At 39.5% G+C, this 18,858-nt stretch overlaps 1 protein-coding gene across 1 annotated transcript in view; it reads right to left on the reverse strand.

Annotated features, from left to right (window-relative positions):
* Positions 1-18,858, reverse strand: part of cul2 (cullin 2) — a 35,422-nt gene that overhangs the window by 8,625 nt on the left and 7,939 nt on the right. Inside the window, exons 5-15 of the mRNA XM_062521061.1 lie at positions 18,187-18,292; positions 17,872-17,954; positions 15,207-15,303; positions 12,875-12,985; positions 10,062-10,224; positions 9,120-9,244; positions 8,924-9,031; positions 6,784-6,843; positions 1,263-1,391; positions 1,043-1,129; positions 575-727 (exon numbers count right to left, since the gene is read on the reverse strand). Coding sequence (XP_062377045.1) covers positions 575-727; positions 1,043-1,129; positions 1,263-1,391; positions 6,784-6,843; positions 8,924-9,031; positions 9,120-9,244; positions 10,062-10,224; positions 12,875-12,985; positions 15,207-15,303; positions 17,872-17,954; positions 18,187-18,292 — 1,222 coding nt within the window. The remainder of the gene's footprint in view (positions 1-574; positions 728-1,042; positions 1,130-1,262; positions 1,392-6,783; positions 6,844-8,923; positions 9,032-9,119; positions 9,245-10,061; positions 10,225-12,874; positions 12,986-15,206; positions 15,304-17,871; positions 17,955-18,186; positions 18,293-18,858) is intronic.

The raw sequence follows: 18,858 nt of genomic DNA on the forward strand, positions 1-18,858 counted from the left end.
CCTACTTCAGTAGGTAGGAGCGGCTTTGTGAATGGATTTTGAGAAAAAACTCCAAGCTATAAATGTTAGTCCGATTTAGTCCTCCTAGCAGCAAGATGAAATGCTTTGTGAATACGGCCCCTGATCTCTATCGAATCTTCAAAACAGAGTTGCTAGCTACTTAGGCCACAATCTTGCTAGCTCCCTGTTGACAATTCTGTTACTTCTATAGGCAAGTTATATTTGCTGATAACGATGCATATGCATCATTGCTGCCATTCTGTGTTGGTTTGGTGCGTTGGACCAACACTTTTAGTGCTCCCTAACTACTATGTTTTTTTCATGCCCCATCTTTCATGCCTCATCTTTTGGGCTCATCCATGAATGCACATCTTGACCGGATTGATTGCTGGAGCAGTTTGCTATGTTTTGTGGTCCAGGCTGAACCAGGCTGTTTTGTTGCCATTTTTGGAGCGTGGGCTGTCCATGGGTACTGCGTTTTTTAACGTCGTATTGAGATGTTTATTGTATGTGACAATTTAGCTTAGAAACCGTGTAACAAGACAACATCACATATCTGAGGGGACTGTTTTACCTGTAACACATAGATCTGAAAACCAATGCCCAAGTCAACCACTGTCTCCTGGGTTTTGATGAAATTGTTGAATTTGTTGTTGAGATCGGCGCTCACACTCATGTCTGTATACATTCTGTGCAGCTTGCTTGTGAATTCATAACCACATGCTTGCTACAAAGGGGGGGAGAGAGAGAGAAAATGTGTAAGGGAGCACACGGGAGGAATTTATGCACATAATGAGAAATGTTCATTATCATTGTCCAATACACAAAAAGGCATCATCGCCACAACTCAAGGTATGTATGTAACACTAAATTCTAAATGAATTATTATCACGAGAAAGCTTCAGATGCAGGCCACCACCATTGCATTATTGCATCATCGCATTCAAGCTAGCATTGCATTAAATATTATACTTTTCTTTCCATTTTTAAATGGTGCTGTGATCATTAAAAAAAAAAATAAAAAAAAACAGCATTGTGACACCTTCAGCTTGTTGATCATGGCCTCCTCTGAATCCATGGATAAAGACAGCCCGTGTATTAACCTCTTCGCCAGCATTCTCGCATAAAACTAGAGGTCAAAAAGAGTGAGGGAGTGAAAAGGAAAACAGAAATAAATGAATTCAGCACAATCACAAAGACACATAACATGTGTCGCAGTGTCCAGTTCACATTGTGCAGTTAGACAGAGTAGGGTCACACACCTTCTGAAAGACATCCTTGTCATCAATGTACTTGAAAACTGTGATGAAACTGGTCAGCTTGTCCTCTACCTCATTTTCAGTCATTCCCTTCGCAGATTTCTTCAACAGATTGTCACAGTACTTGGCAAGCTTTCAATAGAAAAGAATAAATACAAGAAGAACAATGTAATCAAAATGCCTGCTTCGGAGGACAGCCTTGTTAATTAAAGCTACAATATGTAATACTTTGCCACTTTTTGAGCAATGCTTTTGTCAGGTAACTTGTTTGGGATACTCTTCAAATTCATTTTAAAGCAACATCATGTCGTTTTTCAACCTTAATAACACATTTCCCAAGACCCTTGTGATGGTACATCGATTTACAATAGATGGAATGACATGTCTGCCAGAGCCTGACGGTGTCTGTATCGCTTTTATTGGCACTACGGAACTTTGGGTTTCGGGTGGGAACCCGAGCACAAAAAGAACTACAAAATTCGACTGCTTTACAGCATACACTTCCCCCGCACCTCCTCAAATTCAGTGAGAGCGCAAACTAGCGTGTATGTTGCATAGACAGAAAAATATGTTGATGGCCGAAGCAGCAATGAAACCGAAAGCGCCGTGATACTAGTGAAAACTTTACAGCCTGATGTTGAAGTAGTAAAGAATTATGATGAAATCCCTTTTAGAACAAAAAACAGTCAGAACCTAACCTCTTGAAAGTAGGCTAAATCACGATTAGACAGACAAAATAATATTTTAGGCTAACTTACCTAATGAGTCATGTTTGTTTATTTAGGCTACTTTTCTGGTGAAAGTGTCTTGCCACAGGCTATAATGCAAATAGACTTTTCTACTTTGCAGATAGCTTCATATTATGATATTGACAATGCCATTACCTACCACACAAACAATTGAATTACATATCCATTCTGTAAACAGTAGCCTATAATGACGCTGGCTTAGAAACATAAGCTACGCTATCTTTTGGCGTTTGAAAAAAATAAAACCCATGAAATTATATTCATATGATGTGCTGAAATGTGCCACTGTACCTGGGATAGACATTTCACACACAACGCAGGCAGTCTGAGTTTGCCCTAGACGTGAGTAGTAGTACTCCTTCGGCAGAGTTCGGCTTGTCAACAAATGCACGTGTATCCCCTGTGGGGTATCCTAGCTGCTCGGGAGCTGGTTATGTGTGCTAACTAAGTTATAGCTCAAACCGTGTAAATCTACTGCACTGACCAAACAATTACAAACCGGATTCCAAAAAAGTTGGGACACTACACAAATTGTGAATAAAAACTGAATGCAATGATGTGGAGATGGCAAATGTCAATATTTTATTCAGAATAGAACGTAGATGACAGATCAAAAGTTTAATCCGAGTAAATGTATCATTTTAAAGGAAAAATATGTTGATTCAAAATTTCACGGTGTCAACAAATCCCAAAAAAGTTGGGACAAGTAGCAATAAGAGGCTGGAAAAAGTCAATTTGAGCATAACGAAGAGCTGGAAGACCAATTAACACCAATTAGGTCAATTGGCAACATGATTGGGTATAAAAAGAGCTTCTCAGAGTGGCAGTGTCTCTCAGAAGCCAAGATGGGTAGAGGATCACCAATTCCTACAATGTTGCGCAGAAAGATAGTGGAGCAATATCAGAAAGGTGTTACCCAGCGAAAAATTGCAAAGACTTTGCAGTTATCATCATCAACTGTGCATAATATCATCCGAAGATTCAGAGAATCTGGAACAATCTCTGTGCGTAAGGGTCAAGGCCGTAAACCAATACTGGATGCCCGTGATCTCCGGGCCCTTAAACGACACTGCACCACAAACAGGAATGCTACTGTAAAGGAAATCACAGAATGGGCTCAGGAATACTTCCAGAAACCATTGGGTCATTCCACGCCAAATCAACCAGAGCCCACGCACTTGCGTCTCAAAAAAATCTGAAAAAAATACCATATGTGGCTATGTTACCCATGAGACACTCTGTAAAATGTTTTTGTGCTAAGATCAATACTTTTCAAGTAACAGCCAGTTTTACAGGGGGAGGGGGGTGTCAAATTTGTTCTACCTCTTTTTTTTGTCAAAGTTCACAAGCTCATTGCTCATGAACTAGAATCTGTAGGAGGCTCAAATTTTGCAGGCTGGTGCATAAATAGGAATAGTATGCAGTAAAATCACCATGAGTAGTCTGGATGATCCTGCATGGTCATAGCAGTCCCTCAAAGTTGATAAAAATTTTATTGGAGTTCTTGGCTGGGCTCTGTTTAGGCTTACAGAAGACATATTTTTACTCAACATAGGCTCTTGATTTTCTTTCTCTTATTGAGATCAGTAGAAACACTCTCCGAAAAAGCAATGAAGAGAAAAGAAAATCCATCAGGGACTGAACAGCAGACCTCACAAGTTTGAAAAATAATTTTGGATCTCATATTCAGAGCACCCTAACACCACGTGGGAATATACAAAGATTTTTTCTATATTTTTTTCGTTAATCTGCATTACCTCTTCTTTTTAAAAACACCAATTTGACTTGTCTTATGCAAATCTTTCTTTTTCATTTTCCACCCTAAACATGGACAAAATGCACCATTGAGATCAATATGTTTTGTCCCCACCCGGCAATTTCAGTGATTCAGTGATTTTAGTGGCACCTAGTGGTTACTCTATACAAAACAAATCTCTCAATAGATCTCTATGGTGCATTTTGCCCTTGTTCAGGGTGGGAAATGAAAAAGAAAGATTTGCATAAGACAAGTCAAATTGGTGTTTTTAAAAAGAAGAGGTAATGCAGATTATAGAAAAAAATATTAAAAAAATCTTTGTATATTCCCACAAGGTGTTAGGGTGCTCTGAATATGAGATCCAAATTTATTTTTCAAACTTGTGAGGTCTGCTGTTCAGTCCCTGATGGATTTTCTTTTCTCTTCATTGCTTTTTCAGAGAGTGTTTCTACTTATCTCAATAAGAAAAAAACCCCAAGAGTCTATGTTGAGTAAAAATGTGTCTTCTGAAGGCCTAAACAGAACCCAGCCAAAAACTCCAATAACATTTTGATCAACTTTGAGGGACTGCTATGACCATGCAGGATCATCCAGACTACTCGTGGTGATTTTACTGCATACTATTCCTATTTATGCACCAGCCTGCAAAATTTGAGCCTCCTACAGATTCTATTTCTTGAGCAATGAGCTTGTGAACTTTGACAAAAAAAAGAGGCAGAACAAATTTGACACCCCCCTCCCCCTGTAAAACTGGCTGTTACTTGAAAAGTATTGATCATAGCACAAAAACATTTTACAGAGTGTCTCCTGGGTAACATAGGCTCACATGGTATTTTTTTCAGATTTTTTTGAGACGCAAGTGCGTGGGCTCTGGTTGATTTGGCGTGGAATGACCCCATTGTCAGTGAACACAATCCACCGTGCCATCCGCCGTTGCCAGCTGAAACTCTACAGTGCAAAGAAGAAGCCATTTCTAAGCAAGATCCACAAGCTCAGGCGTTTTAAATGGGCCAGGGATCATTTAAAATGGAGTGTGGCAAAATGGAAGACTGTTCTGTGGTCAGACGAGTCACGATTTGAAGTTCTTTTTGGAAATGTGGGACGCCATGTCATCCGGACCAAAGAGGACAAGGACAACCCAAGTTGTTATCAACGCTCAGTTCAGAAGCCTGCATCTCTGATGGTATGGGGTTGCATGAGTGCGTGTGGCATGGGCAGCTTGCATGTCTGGAAAGGCACCATCAATGCAGAAAAATATATTCAGGTTCTAGAACAAAATATGCTCCCATCCAGACGTAATCTCTTTCAGGGAAGACCCTGCATTTTTCAACAAGATAATGCCAGACCACATTCTGCATCAATCACAACATCAAGGCTGCGTAGGAGAAGGATCCGGGTACTGAAATGGCCAGTCTGCAGTCCAGATCTTTCACCTATAGAGAACATTTGGCGCATCATAAAGAGGAAGGTGCGACAAAGGAGGCCCAAGACGATTGATCAGTTAGAGGCCTGTATTAGACAAGAATGGGAGAGCATTCCTATTTCTAAACTTGAGAAACTGGTCTCCTCAGTCCCCAGACGTCTGTTGAGTGTTGTGAGAAGAAGGGGGAGATGCCACACAGTGGTGAAAATGGCCTTGTCCCAACTTTTTTGGGATTTGTTGACACCATGAAATTTTTAATCAACATATTTTTCCCTTAAAATGATACATTTTCTCAGTTTAAACTTTTGTTCAGTGATTTATGTTCTATTCTGAATAAAATATTAGAAGTTGGCACCTCCACATCATTGCATTCAGTTTTTATTCACGATTTGTATAGTGTCCCAACTTTTTTGGAATCCGGTTTGTATCTTAAAAAGCCATCACGTGTAAGATTCTGTCATATCTTACAAGAGCTCTGCCTCTCCAAACATTTTGGGCGTGCAAATATGCCACTACTATGAACGTAAATACTTTAGGCCTACAATATTATCTGGTGACCATCGATTTTTTTATGTTATAGAGACACTAAAAATGACCACCCTAGATTACGCTATTACTCATAAATGCGGAAATAATCTTTTTTTTTTTAATAAGTAATCGGTCTTGTAGGCCTACATCTCCACTTCAGCCCAACATCACCCCAATACCGAGAACATGCACAGATCTGAGCTGAAAGCCTTGTTTTACAAATGTATCACATAACTGCTATCGTAGTACTACATAATTGAATACCCCGAATACTGTATGTCTAGATAGCCTGATTCTGGTGTAACCATGATTTTACGACATAAGTAGAAGAAATTACTGTTTCCCAACTGTAGGGGGACCCCGAGCGCAAAACTTCCATGGTGTTGCTTTAATGGTACATGGTCACGTGAAGGACAGATAAACATAAATAACTCACTCACAATATCACCAAAAGTTGCTACTGTAGGTTGCAAGCTAGTTAGCTTTAGCAGTGCTGATAAAAACTGTGCCCTGAACTGAAATAAAGACAAGTCTGCTGATACCGAAAGGCTTGAGAGCTGCTACATAAATCTGGGATCAAAAATACTGTAAAATTCCTCATTCAGAAGTTTCAGTGGTTCATAGAAGTTTATTATTATTTTCTAGAAATTACAGATTTCTTATCCTTCAAGAAAATAACTTCTGTAAGCCTATTCAGGAATGCATAATACATTATGTATACTTAAAAAAAACTAAAGAGAAGAAGTACATTCTTTTATATGTAGTACTAAATGGTCTTTCACCTACATGTAGATCTCAATATTGTTGTGATTATAATCACAAACTTTCTACATTTCCCAAGAAACTGATTTTAGCTTTCATACAGTTGTTTAATGAGGACATTGTATCGGTAAATATAACTTGAATTAACAGATCCGCATCAGAAAAAATGCAATATACATTACATTACATTTAGCTGAGGCTTTTTAACCAAAGGGACTTACATGGTAAAACATTTTCCAACGTTTTTTAAGAGCAATTCTAGGCCTTCAAATATAGGCCCTACGTCAAAGAAACAGATTTTCTCACCAGTTCAGGGGCCTTGCAGATGGACTTTGGTTCCCTGTTGTTCACTACAGAGGTCAAGGCCTAAAGACATATTCAAAATGTAAAATGGTTATTACATTCTTCATCCTTGAAATATGCATCAAGAAACAGACAAGACAGATGTTTCAACATAGTGTACTGACACCACCTATTGGACAGACAGAGGAACAGGGATGTGGCACAACATCAAGAAATTTGCAGAGTAGGTCACTGAAACTTATGAAATTAACAGGAGAACATATAGAAGACTAGTAGAGATGACCGGATCAACATCTCTCCTTCATTTTCATTTGGTGCTGGACAAGTACTTATCAGAAGCTACTGCAAGGGCCAGTGAGTGGATTTGTTTGAGGTGATTACAAAAGAGGCTGTGGGTGTGTACAGTGTGTGTCAAAAGCCAGACAACCATCCCAAGCTTAAACCTTAAAGCTGAAATACCAATGAAATCAGTTTTCTGTTTGGATCCTAAGGAATGCATTGGGCTAGCTAAGTGCTATCAAAGTTGCGCCGCGCACCAGAGCCAGTGAGTGCACGCATTGAAACGTGAGAGGTATGTATCAACTCGTCATAATTAGGGGAATAGCGTAGTTTAATATGAAAAAACGGTTAAGTGTTCCTTTAAGGCTATACCTCGACAGGGCAAATGCGTTTCTTAACAGGTAGCGTCTTGAAACTTTCCTCTCTCAACCTAAAGTCCAATCAAACTTCATTCAAAGGCAGTCCATAATTCAAATAAAATGGTTTTCTAACGGAAAAAGTCCCAACTTTGGCTTCTAGAGCTCTACATGTATTTAAGTGCTTCTTTTTTTTTTTTGTACAAATTTAGGACAGGTCTGCCCGCAACATCGGAGATGTCCGCTGCAGTTCATATAGGCTGTTGCTCTGGGGCCACCCAACGTCTTTTTAAGTTGCAGTAACAAAAAGAAATTATTTAAAATACTAGATAGAGTAGGTCCATGTTAGCAAATTGGCCCAGAATTGGCAGCATGTCTGACAAAAAGCATGTCGGACTGGCTGCAGAGCCTGTCGATTGAAATCCTTTTCAGTTAAACTTCTATTTAAAAAATCACGTAACGGATACCAATTATTTCATTGTGTGATCAACAACTCACATGTGTATTCTCTTAGCTACCAGTGCAATTTAGTATAGTAGGCTACATACATTTTAATCACACTGCTTTTTTTAAAACTTTGAATGTAAGTGTCACATATGTGGGGCGAATTAGCAGTAGGCTAGCCTGGCATAGCTCAATTTTCATTTCCCTACAGCACGTCTGGGTCTGATCCCATTGAACATCCTGAGCAATCAGCGAACGGGGGGGGGGGTGGGGGGACGCGGGTGTTAACGATGACGTCGAGCATATGCGTGTTGTAGTCTCTAGCTCGTCACGACCAAACGTTAGCAATTGGGTAAAATCTGGCCAAATTGTTTCAAACTTCAACAAAGTTCACGCCTCCTGCCTGAAATCGATTCTGAACGGAGTAGGTCCAGACCCTCTGTACGATATTAGTACGAGGGTTTGGCATGACCAGGCTAGCAGTAGGCCTATATTTTGAAAATAAATGATTGACTTTAGGCCTACTATGTGGACTTGTGCATGCCCTAGACTCATGGAGAGTGGTATCGGAGCGTAACTGGAGCTAAACAGAACCATCACTCTGGCCTTTGAATTAAAACTCGCTCTGTGCTCTGACAATATTTCGCACACTCCGCTCCCGCTCGCTCCGCACTCAGCTCCGGTCACATGCCCTAGTGTGTTTGTGTGTGTGTGTGTGTGTGTGTGTGTGTGTGTGTGTGTGTGTGTGTGTGTGTGTGTGTGTGTGTGTGTGTGTGTGTGTGCATGCCCGTCTGTGTGCCAGTTTGTGTGTCTGTATACACGTGCACTGCCAGTTTGTGTGTTTGTGTGCATGTTGGTGAGTTATTCAGCAAAAGCTGTCAAGGAGGCCTGTGCAGAGGGTGGTGGCCCCTGTTGACCAAAAGATTCCATTCCAAAAAGCTGAAATTACCTACCAACCTACGACAAACTCTGGGTTTATACACCGGAACTGGATATTGATCAACTATCAGTATAAACCCAGAAAGCAATGTGTAAGAAAGCAAGAATATTATGCATTTAGCTACCTTATCTAATGCACTCATGAAGTGTTGATCTCCATTCAGCACCGTGTTAATCAGCTGGACAAATTTACTGTGAACTTCCAGCACAGACTCCACAAACTGAGTTGGCATCTGAAAGAATATCAGAGGTTATCAAGAACATCATGTACAAACACACACGAACGAACAAACACACACACACACACAAACACACACTCACATTTTCCTGAGAGGGGTTACTGGTAGCTCGAAGCCCCTCATCATGAATATGGACTTGGAGCTCCTGGATCATGTGAGGTAATCCATTTGAGACAGCCCTCAGCAAGGTGTACATATTTGCCATGTCTGTAATTCAATATACATCACAATACACACACTGAAAAAAAGAGGCTGTAAGGATGTCACAAACCCATCAAAATGTCAAATCAATCAATTTGAAATTGTTGGGCTTTTTTTTGCATTTTATTTGTTGTTTGTAGCAATTTTAGGGTACGTTCACACTTAGCGTCTTTTTCTGACAAAAGATTTTGTGCTGACCGTTTTTTCATCTTGGAAAAAAAATCTGCCAGCGTTTTTATTCCAAAAGCAGCCGGAAGCGTTCTTTGTTGCGACAGGCAAAGTGACTATCGTACGTATGGACACAAAATATCGCAAACGAAAAAAATGGGGTTGGCTATTGCTTTTGGTATGTTATAGCAAAGTTGTGAAATCATGTCAAACATTTCACAAAGCTCAGACACCCTAAAACGAGTCTCTCGACCGATGTCCTGTCACCTTCTCCATTTTTTACTTGTTGTCATGGGAAACCACAGGTCTCGTTAATCCGCTTGAGATTGGTCAGTTATAAGAAAAGACAGCATGACATAAGGCGTTTTTCCGCTAGAAGTTGAACATCTCAACTTCGAGCTGCAGAAAAAGACGGTTGCAGTCGCGTTTTAAAAGAAGCCGGCAACTTTTTTGAAAACACGGTCTACTCCATAGGGTTATAATGTAAAACGGACGGTAGGCAGTGTGAAAAAGACGCTTAGTCTGAACGTACCCTTACTCTTAATTTCAATAATGGAGGCTAAAAAAGAACTTTACTCCATACACTTTCAGTCAACCATTATCTTTCATGGAAAAAGGCATAACACGATAACGTAGCATAATAGGTTTCCCTGACCCTCTCTCTTCTCCTGTCGAATGATGTTCTGGCACTCTCCATGCAGGAACTGAAGGTGGTCAGCCACCATCCTCTGCTGACATTCATGGATGACTTTACCATAGGAGCTAGGGTGAAGGTACTTCCGACATCGCACTTCCTCATCTTTCAACCGCCCTAGGACCTAGGGAGGGGAGGGGTGGGAGGTTATTTCAGTTCAAATGTACTTGAATAACATGCATGGTGATGCGTGATAATTACACTATTATTTGCTGTGATGGCCTGTGCAAATAGAGGAAGAGAATAAAAGTGAAAAGTAGAAGAAATATTTCTTCTGGTGCCAGAGTAGACCCTTTCACAAGATGGGATTTTTCAGTAGCGGGTTGCATCTTTACAACAAATCCTGGACCCCAGTCAAAGTTGCTGTAATGAATGTGAGGTCTCTTTCAAACAAAATGTTCATCTTACACAACAAATGCAGCTTCTTTAATTCCCCAAGGTCAACTGGTCATGGAGGTAGTCTAGCAACAGCGTTTAAATGTAGAACTATACAAACAGCAGATCTCTTATCATTCATGGCCATTCATTCTGATAAGTTACTGATTTTAAAGGAACACTTCACCGTTTTTTCATATTAAGCTACATTATTCCCCTAATTAAGACGAGTTGATACATACCTCTCACGTTTCAATGCGTGCACTCACTGGCTCTGGTGCGCGGCGCAACTTTGATAGCACTTAGCTAGCCCAATGCATTCATTAGGATCCAAACAGAGATGAAGTTAGAAGTGACCAAACACCTCCATGTTTTCCCTATTAAAATACAGTTACACGAGTAGTCACACGACCAAGTATGGTGAGACAAAATAAAACGTGGTGCATTTCTAAGCAGGTAAGAGGGATAACTATATTGTGTGGCGCAGTAATATCCTCAGTCTTGCACTTTCAGTTTCACTTTGGAGTGAGGATATTACTGCGCAGAGTCTAAGTGCTCCCAATATTATTCCACCACACAATATAGTTATCCCTTTTACCTGCTTAGAAATGCACCACGTTTTATTTTGTCTCACCATACTTGGTTGTGTGACTACTCGTGTAACTGTATTTTAATAGGGAAAACATGGAGGTGTTTGGTCACTTCTAACTTCATCTCTGTTTGGATCCTAATGAATGCATTGGGCTAGCTAAGTGCTATCAAAGTTGCGCCGCGCGCCAGAGCCAGTGAGTACATGCATTGAAACGTGAGAGGTATGTATCAACTCGTCTTAATTAAGCGAATAATGTAGTTTAATATGAAAAAACGGTGAAGTGTTCCTTTAACATTCACATTTGTTGCTCATTCTGTGTATAAAAGGTGCAACTTTACACTTACGTGGTAGTGAGTAGAGGGTCCCTAAAGCCAAACCGAAGAATCCCCAGGTCTTTACGTGGTCGGATAGAGAGTCCGGAAAGAATTTAATCGAGTCAGTACCTTTCCGGAAATGTTGCTGAAGTGTTGCTAAAGTGTTCCCCAGCTGCAGCAGCGACATTTCCGGAAAGATACTGGCTTGATTAAATTCATTCTGGGCTCTCTATCCGACCAGACCCGAAAGACCTCGGGATACTTCGGTTTGGCTTTAGGGACCCTCTACTCACTACCACGTAAGTGTAATGTTGTTTGGAACAGTAGAAGAGGTATAAAAATATCGTTTTGTAGCGGCGAAAGGACATGCCCGGGTCACTTCCAGGCTAACGAGTTTTGGCTAAAAAAAATCGAACTCTCTCAAAACACATCCGAATGACATGATTTGATGTCAACTCAACGTATGTACTCCCAATCATCCGTAAATTGATCTAAAGTGCATTTTACTCCGGATAATCCCTTTAATATACCTAATACATCCAGAGAAAAACATTTTGGAATATGGTACCCCCCTTCTGATTTTTGGCACATTTGCGCCCTCATCTAAATCTGCAGCAAAGTTCAGATGTCATTATCTCAAAATGTGTTCAAGCTAATCTGTGAATAACGATTGCTACCTATAGATTCCACATGGACATTTGCCGTAAGCCGTATGTGTTGATACTGACTGTGTGACAATCCTGTGAAATCAGGATTTTTTTTCAAACGCCCACATTTTATTCCCCATTACACAATTTATAAACAAAATGTTTAGCAAATGACTATGTCGATCTACAGATGTATTTAAGCTGTCTTTGCAAAAATAATTAAGAGGTGTCTATATTGTATTTTTGATGGAATAAGAGACCGGTGCATAACCATGCCTCTGACCATCTCTGGTGTCAGTTCGGTTCCATTGAAGATGCTTACTCTGAGTAAAGAAGTGCATACTTAATTATATCTTTTTTAACATTGGTTGAAAAAAATATTCTTGTAGCCTGAATAGGAAGTTAAAGGGATAAACAGAGCATTGATAGTGATCATTGTGAAGGTGTGTGATGCTATGACTACCAAACAACAAAATCTGACACTATTTACTACTTATTGACAAAAACAAGAGCTTTTTACATGGCTACTGGATAGTTTAACATATTTACATTGTGTCCGATGATCTTGATCAGAACTCTTCAATCACAATGCACAATCTCAGAGAAAATCTTTACATTATGTTTCTATTAAAAAATGAATATCACCCGATATATCAGATTTTCAAATCTTCACACATCTTTGATTTAGCTTATGTAAAGCACATTACATGACCCCTGTGTATGAAATGCACTATATAAATAAACTTTACTTGACATATCAAAATCTGTATTGGTCTTTAGTCCTGTGGTGGGCTCAACAGATCAAGGACCTTGGTAAAGGCAACAACTTCCTTAAAGCCATCTTACCTTCTCCATATATTGCGAGCAGTTGGACTCTTGCAGGAGGTTGGAGGCTTCCTGTTTGTAATACTCGCCCGTTTTTGTCAAGAAGGGCCCTTCAAAGATTTCCTGGTAAAACTGCACCACAGGAAAAATACACAAAATCAATTCAAAGACAAGAGCAACAGACCGTTGCCATCTCCCAATGTTAAAGAAAGTGTAACCAACCAACTGATATAGGGTGATCTTTAGGGCTGTAACAATCCATCAATAGATAAACCTAATAGCAATGTGGTTGCATCAATGTGACTCATTAAACATCGACACATGCATGCTTATTTTTGTTTTAGCATCTTAGCTTGATCAATCGACTGTTACAGTGTTATCAATGTCGCGGTTTATAAGCGCACATGATTTTAAATTGAGCTAAACTCTAAAATGCATCCAGCTAATGAGGTTTAGGGAGGAAAAGAAGAACAAACTCTGTGTTCCACCGTACACAGTCAATGTTTGTTCAGTATTTGGCTATTAATAAAATGTTCAAATTATAACCTATAATATGTTGCATTTGTAAATCTAGGACAATGAACCAGATTGTGTGAAATGTAATCAATCGATCGTTTCCTATCAACAACAGACCCCAGTATCAATCAGTCACATTACTGCAAATTTCGAAGTAACAGAGATAATCTAATCATTGTCTTAAACAAACACTATGTATCGCCAGAGAGGGTTAAAGCGGAGCGAGAGGCGCAAATGTTCGAACATTTCCGCGTTCTGTTTTCGCAAAGGGGAGGGGGGCAAAATCCCCCTTTAAGCAGACCTAGAAAGTGACGTTACATTCAACAGAGATCGATATCCCACTATGACGACTTTGCGACACGCTTCTTTAAGCAGACAGGAACTGTTTGAATTTTGCTTCCATAGAGATGCATGATGTTGCTCTATCTTGTCAGTAATTAAGGATCTTTGGTATCGCTATGAGACTTGCTTTTTTTCACCACCATAGGCCTATTGATATTGATGCTGACTGAAGAGGTTGCTTGAATGTTGTTGCATTTAAGTTCCAAAGAAAATCAAATTGCACCACTCCCTCTCCTTCCAAAGTAACATGTCCTACACCTCTCCTCCTAAAATAAATGGCAGGCCCTACTGTAGGCTATAAACTACATCACTAGTTGTCCAAGTAGTGCACACACTAAATGGAGAGCTAAGATTAAAATTCAGACTGTGCCTTTAAATAGGCGACTTTTTTCATCTATCAGCACAATGCTACAGTAGGCCATTTCCACTAAAATCCAGCTCAATATTATGTGCAAGACTGATGTTTACCAAGCATGCCAAAGTGTTAATCTCTTAGCACTATCGTTATACGTTTCCTCATAGTGAGATGGCTAGGCCTATACCGAAATATGTTTTGAATGACATGGGGCGCACCACGGAGGTGAACGGCTGGACAAACGCGAAATGACAAGGTGTTAACTAAACAATTTAGAAGACCTAAGGAAGACAGGCTTTGTGGTTAAAACGATGAAAACCAGTAGGCTAGTCTGTCACAGCTAACTTCAAGCACAGTAGCCTAGACTAGTTTACACGTGCATAAATTAAGTCAATATCAGCATCACGAGATTGCTGTCATTAGCCTATTGGAAAATCCAGACACGTCAAACTGGACGCGAACGTGTGGCAAAGCCAACAAAAAAACAAACAACTTCATAAATGATGTCTTTTTAGTTTTTAAATAAATAATTTGACCTTTACCGTTTCATGGCTTCAGCTAAGAAACTAATAGTTCACCACACACATCGAACTTGCATCAAACATTCATCAACACGTCTGCTTTCACTTTCAATGAAATCCACTAGGCTACTAGAGAACTGACAATGCTTGCGGAGTGATATGAATGAAAGAAGCACCAAACCCGTCGTCATTGTCATCGTCCTATTATACAGCAATGGTCTGTGTTAGGCTACAGACCCCCCCGCCAAAAAAAAAAATCTATCGATTTTTGCATGATTCACGAGGGTCGCATTTTTACGGCTGAAAATCCGGATTTCCGGATAAATCCGGAAGAATCACATCCCTGACACACACACACACACACACACACACACACACACACACACACACACACACACACACACACACACACACACACACACACACACACACACACACACACACACACACACACCAACTTGAGGATAATAGAAATCATCAGCAAGGTCATTAAAACAATCAAATACACATCAAGGAAGAAAATGAATGGCTGACTGTAATATACACATTAATTCACCCATACAGCCAACCACCCATTTGTTTCCATGTGTCATGAAAGACTCCACATAGTACAGCATACCTTTAAAGGAAACTTCTTCTTGTACTGTTCAACATGAACAAAGGAGTTGATAACCCCATGGATTACTTTCTGATTGGGATCCTCACCACACCGATCACTGAGAGAGCAAATAAGGTGAGTTAGATAGATAGATAGATAGATAGATACTTTATTGATCCCCAAGGGGAAATTCAAGTTACACATGCAGAGTGGGACACTAGCAATAGACTAAGGTACAGTTAAAACATCTATGCAGGTTTGGCTTCACACATTGAAACGTGAGAGGTACGGTATGTATCAACTGGTCATAGTTAAGGGAATAACATAGTTTAATATGAAAAAACGGTGGAGTGTTCCTTTAAAGCACAGATTTTACAAAAATAAATTCATATGTATTTTGTCATCTGAGATTTCTTAGGTGAGAACGGAATCAACACATATTCAAGAGCACTCCTCTTGAGGGATGACTATTGCCTTTTCATCGTATCTGAAGCTGTATATTATAGCATTTAAATCACAACTATGTTTTTTATATTGAACATTGCTTTTCAATACATATACATTTTCTAAATGTTACAGTCTTTTAATAGACAAATAACAATTCACACCATATGCATGAATAGAATGTAACAACAGAATGTAACAACTCTTTCGCTGTTCAGTTCCTGCAGCAGTATCTCAATGTCAAAGCAGCTGTCACATCCCTTACACAAATTTCAGGTTTCTGGTTAACAGCAATTTGCGGCGAGGTCATATTTTCATATGTAAATTAGGTTTCTGGCAAACAGTTAACTTTTGGTAATGTTGCAGCAACTTTGAAGCAATATCGTAAACAAATTAGGTTTGTTACCACAGGTTTTCCATTATTGGCTAGGTTTGGTAGCAAATCACTAGCCAACACATTTGCCACTAATGGCAAACTTCTCATTGTTGCCAAAACTTTGCTGGAAGTCTGCCTCTAGTGGCCAACCATGGCAGACTTCTGGCAATACTTTCTAGTGAACTCATTTGTTTCCCATAAATCATCTACTGCTTTCAAAATCACAAATCATCTTTGCTGCAAATCTACCACAAACATTTAAGTTTTGTGAGGGATACGGTAAACAAATGTTATTGCGCATATACTGTAGGGCTGAACGATAAAATGATAGCGATATGTACCGTATTTTCCAGACTTATTTTCATAATTTGTCCTGCGACTTATAGTCTTATAGTGTCCATATACTGTACACTACATTGGCAAAGTATTGGGTCACCTGCCTTGACTCGCATATTAACTTAAGTGACATTCCATTCTTAATCCATAAAGTTTAATATGATGTCAGTCCACTCTTTGCAACTATAATAATTCAACTCTTCTGGGAAGGCTTTCCACAAGGTTTAGGAGTGTGTTCATGGGAATTTTCGACCATTTTTCCAGAAGCGCATTTGTGAGGTCACACACTGATGTTGGACAAGGAGACTGGCTCTCAGGTTCCGCTCTAATTCATCCCAAAGGTGTTCTATTGGGTTGAGGTCAGGCCAGTCAAGTTAATCCACATCATCATCCAGCCATTTGCACACTTTCAGTCTGAGATTATGGCCTGCATTATGCCTAAAACACACATGCATAGTCTGTATCCTAAATGTTTTCATGCATGTCTGTCTTTCTAACCCATCATCCAGACATGCATGAAAACATTTTAAAACAAAACTCACAGCTATAGGTTATTTTGACTATATATGACTGATATATGACTATTTATGACTTTCTCTTCAGCATTGCCCTATCCGTTAAAATGAGGCAGATATAAAAGGCATTGCAACAATGTTTAAAGAGATACACTGTAACACCATGTCCTAATAAGATCCAGGCAAGTGACTTGTATGTCTGTCTACACTGAATCCATTAAATATGGCATTCAAAATGACCGAAAGAAAAGAGAAGCAAGGTTTCCGACAGTTCTCTCAATTGCATGACGCTGCTTGTGTTGATGCAGTCAGGACACTCCAATTGACAACAATGTAATTAAACGGATTGCTCAGATCGCATCCTGATTCCTGATTACTCCACATTACTGAACTTGTCTCTCAATTTGTGTGCACACGGCCCTGAAGCCTCATGCCCTTTTATGGGGGAAAACAGGGCATTTGCCTATGCTAATTAAGAACAACTGGCAAACACTTTCAACTTAAAGCTGCAAACAATTCAGAGATGTAAGGTCTAGTTTGTGAATCTGACAAAGAGTTAGCTTAGGACTCTTCTTCTACAAATTTAAAGACACTCTTAGCGATGTTAAACACTTTCTAAGCTAAAACATTTTTGTCACATACAGCAAACATCACGTTACCATCCGCTAGCTGCCTGTGCACTGAATACACTGTAAAATAACACATCTCTGTGGACAGCCCAGGCTACAAAAACGGCAACAAAAACAACCTGGTCCAGCCATAAAAAAAATGACAAACTGTTGCAGCCAATCACCAACAAGATGTCTGTTTAGGAGAATTTCAATTGCAATTTGTGAATTGATAGATAGATAGATAGATAGATAGATAGATAGATAGATAGATACTTTATTGATCACCAATGGGAAATTCAAGAATTGGAAATGGGAGCAGCAAAATTGCCGTTTTTTTGGAGTAGTAAGGAGGAGAGGGGGATTCACTTACATCTATCGGCCATAAAAAATGAAAGGAAACTTACTTTTTTATCTCATTCAGTAGCATCCTGATAAGAACAGCTTGCAGGGGCTCAATCATTAATTTCCTCCACATGTCAAGAGCGAGCTGTAAGAAAGGGAGTGATATTAGCAGCATACTTCAACTCCAACACAGGCATTCAGGTCTTAAATGACTCTCTACTATATGACCCCATTTACATACAGTACAGAGAATGCATGACAAACACAACCATGATTCTACTACTGTTTATTATATTCCATGAAAGTAATTGTTGCATTTCAGCAAAATATTCCCGTGTAAAATGTGTGCATGCAGTAAATCTGAATAGCTGACTAACCTCTCCAATCTCCATTAGTGGTTCATTCATATCTACACCTCCATATCCATACTGCAGGTCAGCTTCAGTCAGCTTGTTTTTCTTAATAAACTGTGTATTGAGATACCTGGAACATAAATATGTCAGTGGTTAATAGGAATGGCATGAGAGTTTTTAAGTATCTACGGAAATATCACAGAAGTCAGAGGCTACCAGATTTAAAACACTAGCCTGGAAAAAAATGTTTTGAAAGATAATTTTAATAATGGTTGGGGATGGTTTGGGATGGTGTTCTGGGCCCGTATTCACAAAGATTTTCTTAGAGAATCTTAGCACTAAATCGCAGTAAAATATTTTAGCTAGGAGTTTTCTCTTAAAAGTTATTCACAAAGTCTCTCAGACCTATTTTAGAAAGGAGAAACGACAACTCCTAAACTAAAAGTGAGTCTTCGTTGCTATGGTTGACATCATTACTCATGCACGAGCTTGATGAAAGTGACAATCCTTGATTGGCTGATGATTATAACGCGGGAATGATGGCAAAAACCTCCCCTACGATGACGAGTTGAGTGACAGGTGTCAGGTCTTAGCTGGTGAGAATGCGTGCACTATGTCGGACTGTGAAGGATGGAAGATGAATAATAAATTGGTATAGCCTAAATTAATAAAGAGTAGGCTAAAGCAAATAACCTA

The sequence above is a fragment of the Sardina pilchardus genome, chromosome 19, assembly GCF_963854185.1.
Source record: "Sardina pilchardus chromosome 19, fSarPil1.1, whole genome shotgun sequence".
NCBI classification, from domain to species: domain Eukaryota; kingdom Metazoa; phylum Chordata; class Actinopteri; order Clupeiformes; family Clupeidae; genus Sardina; species Sardina pilchardus.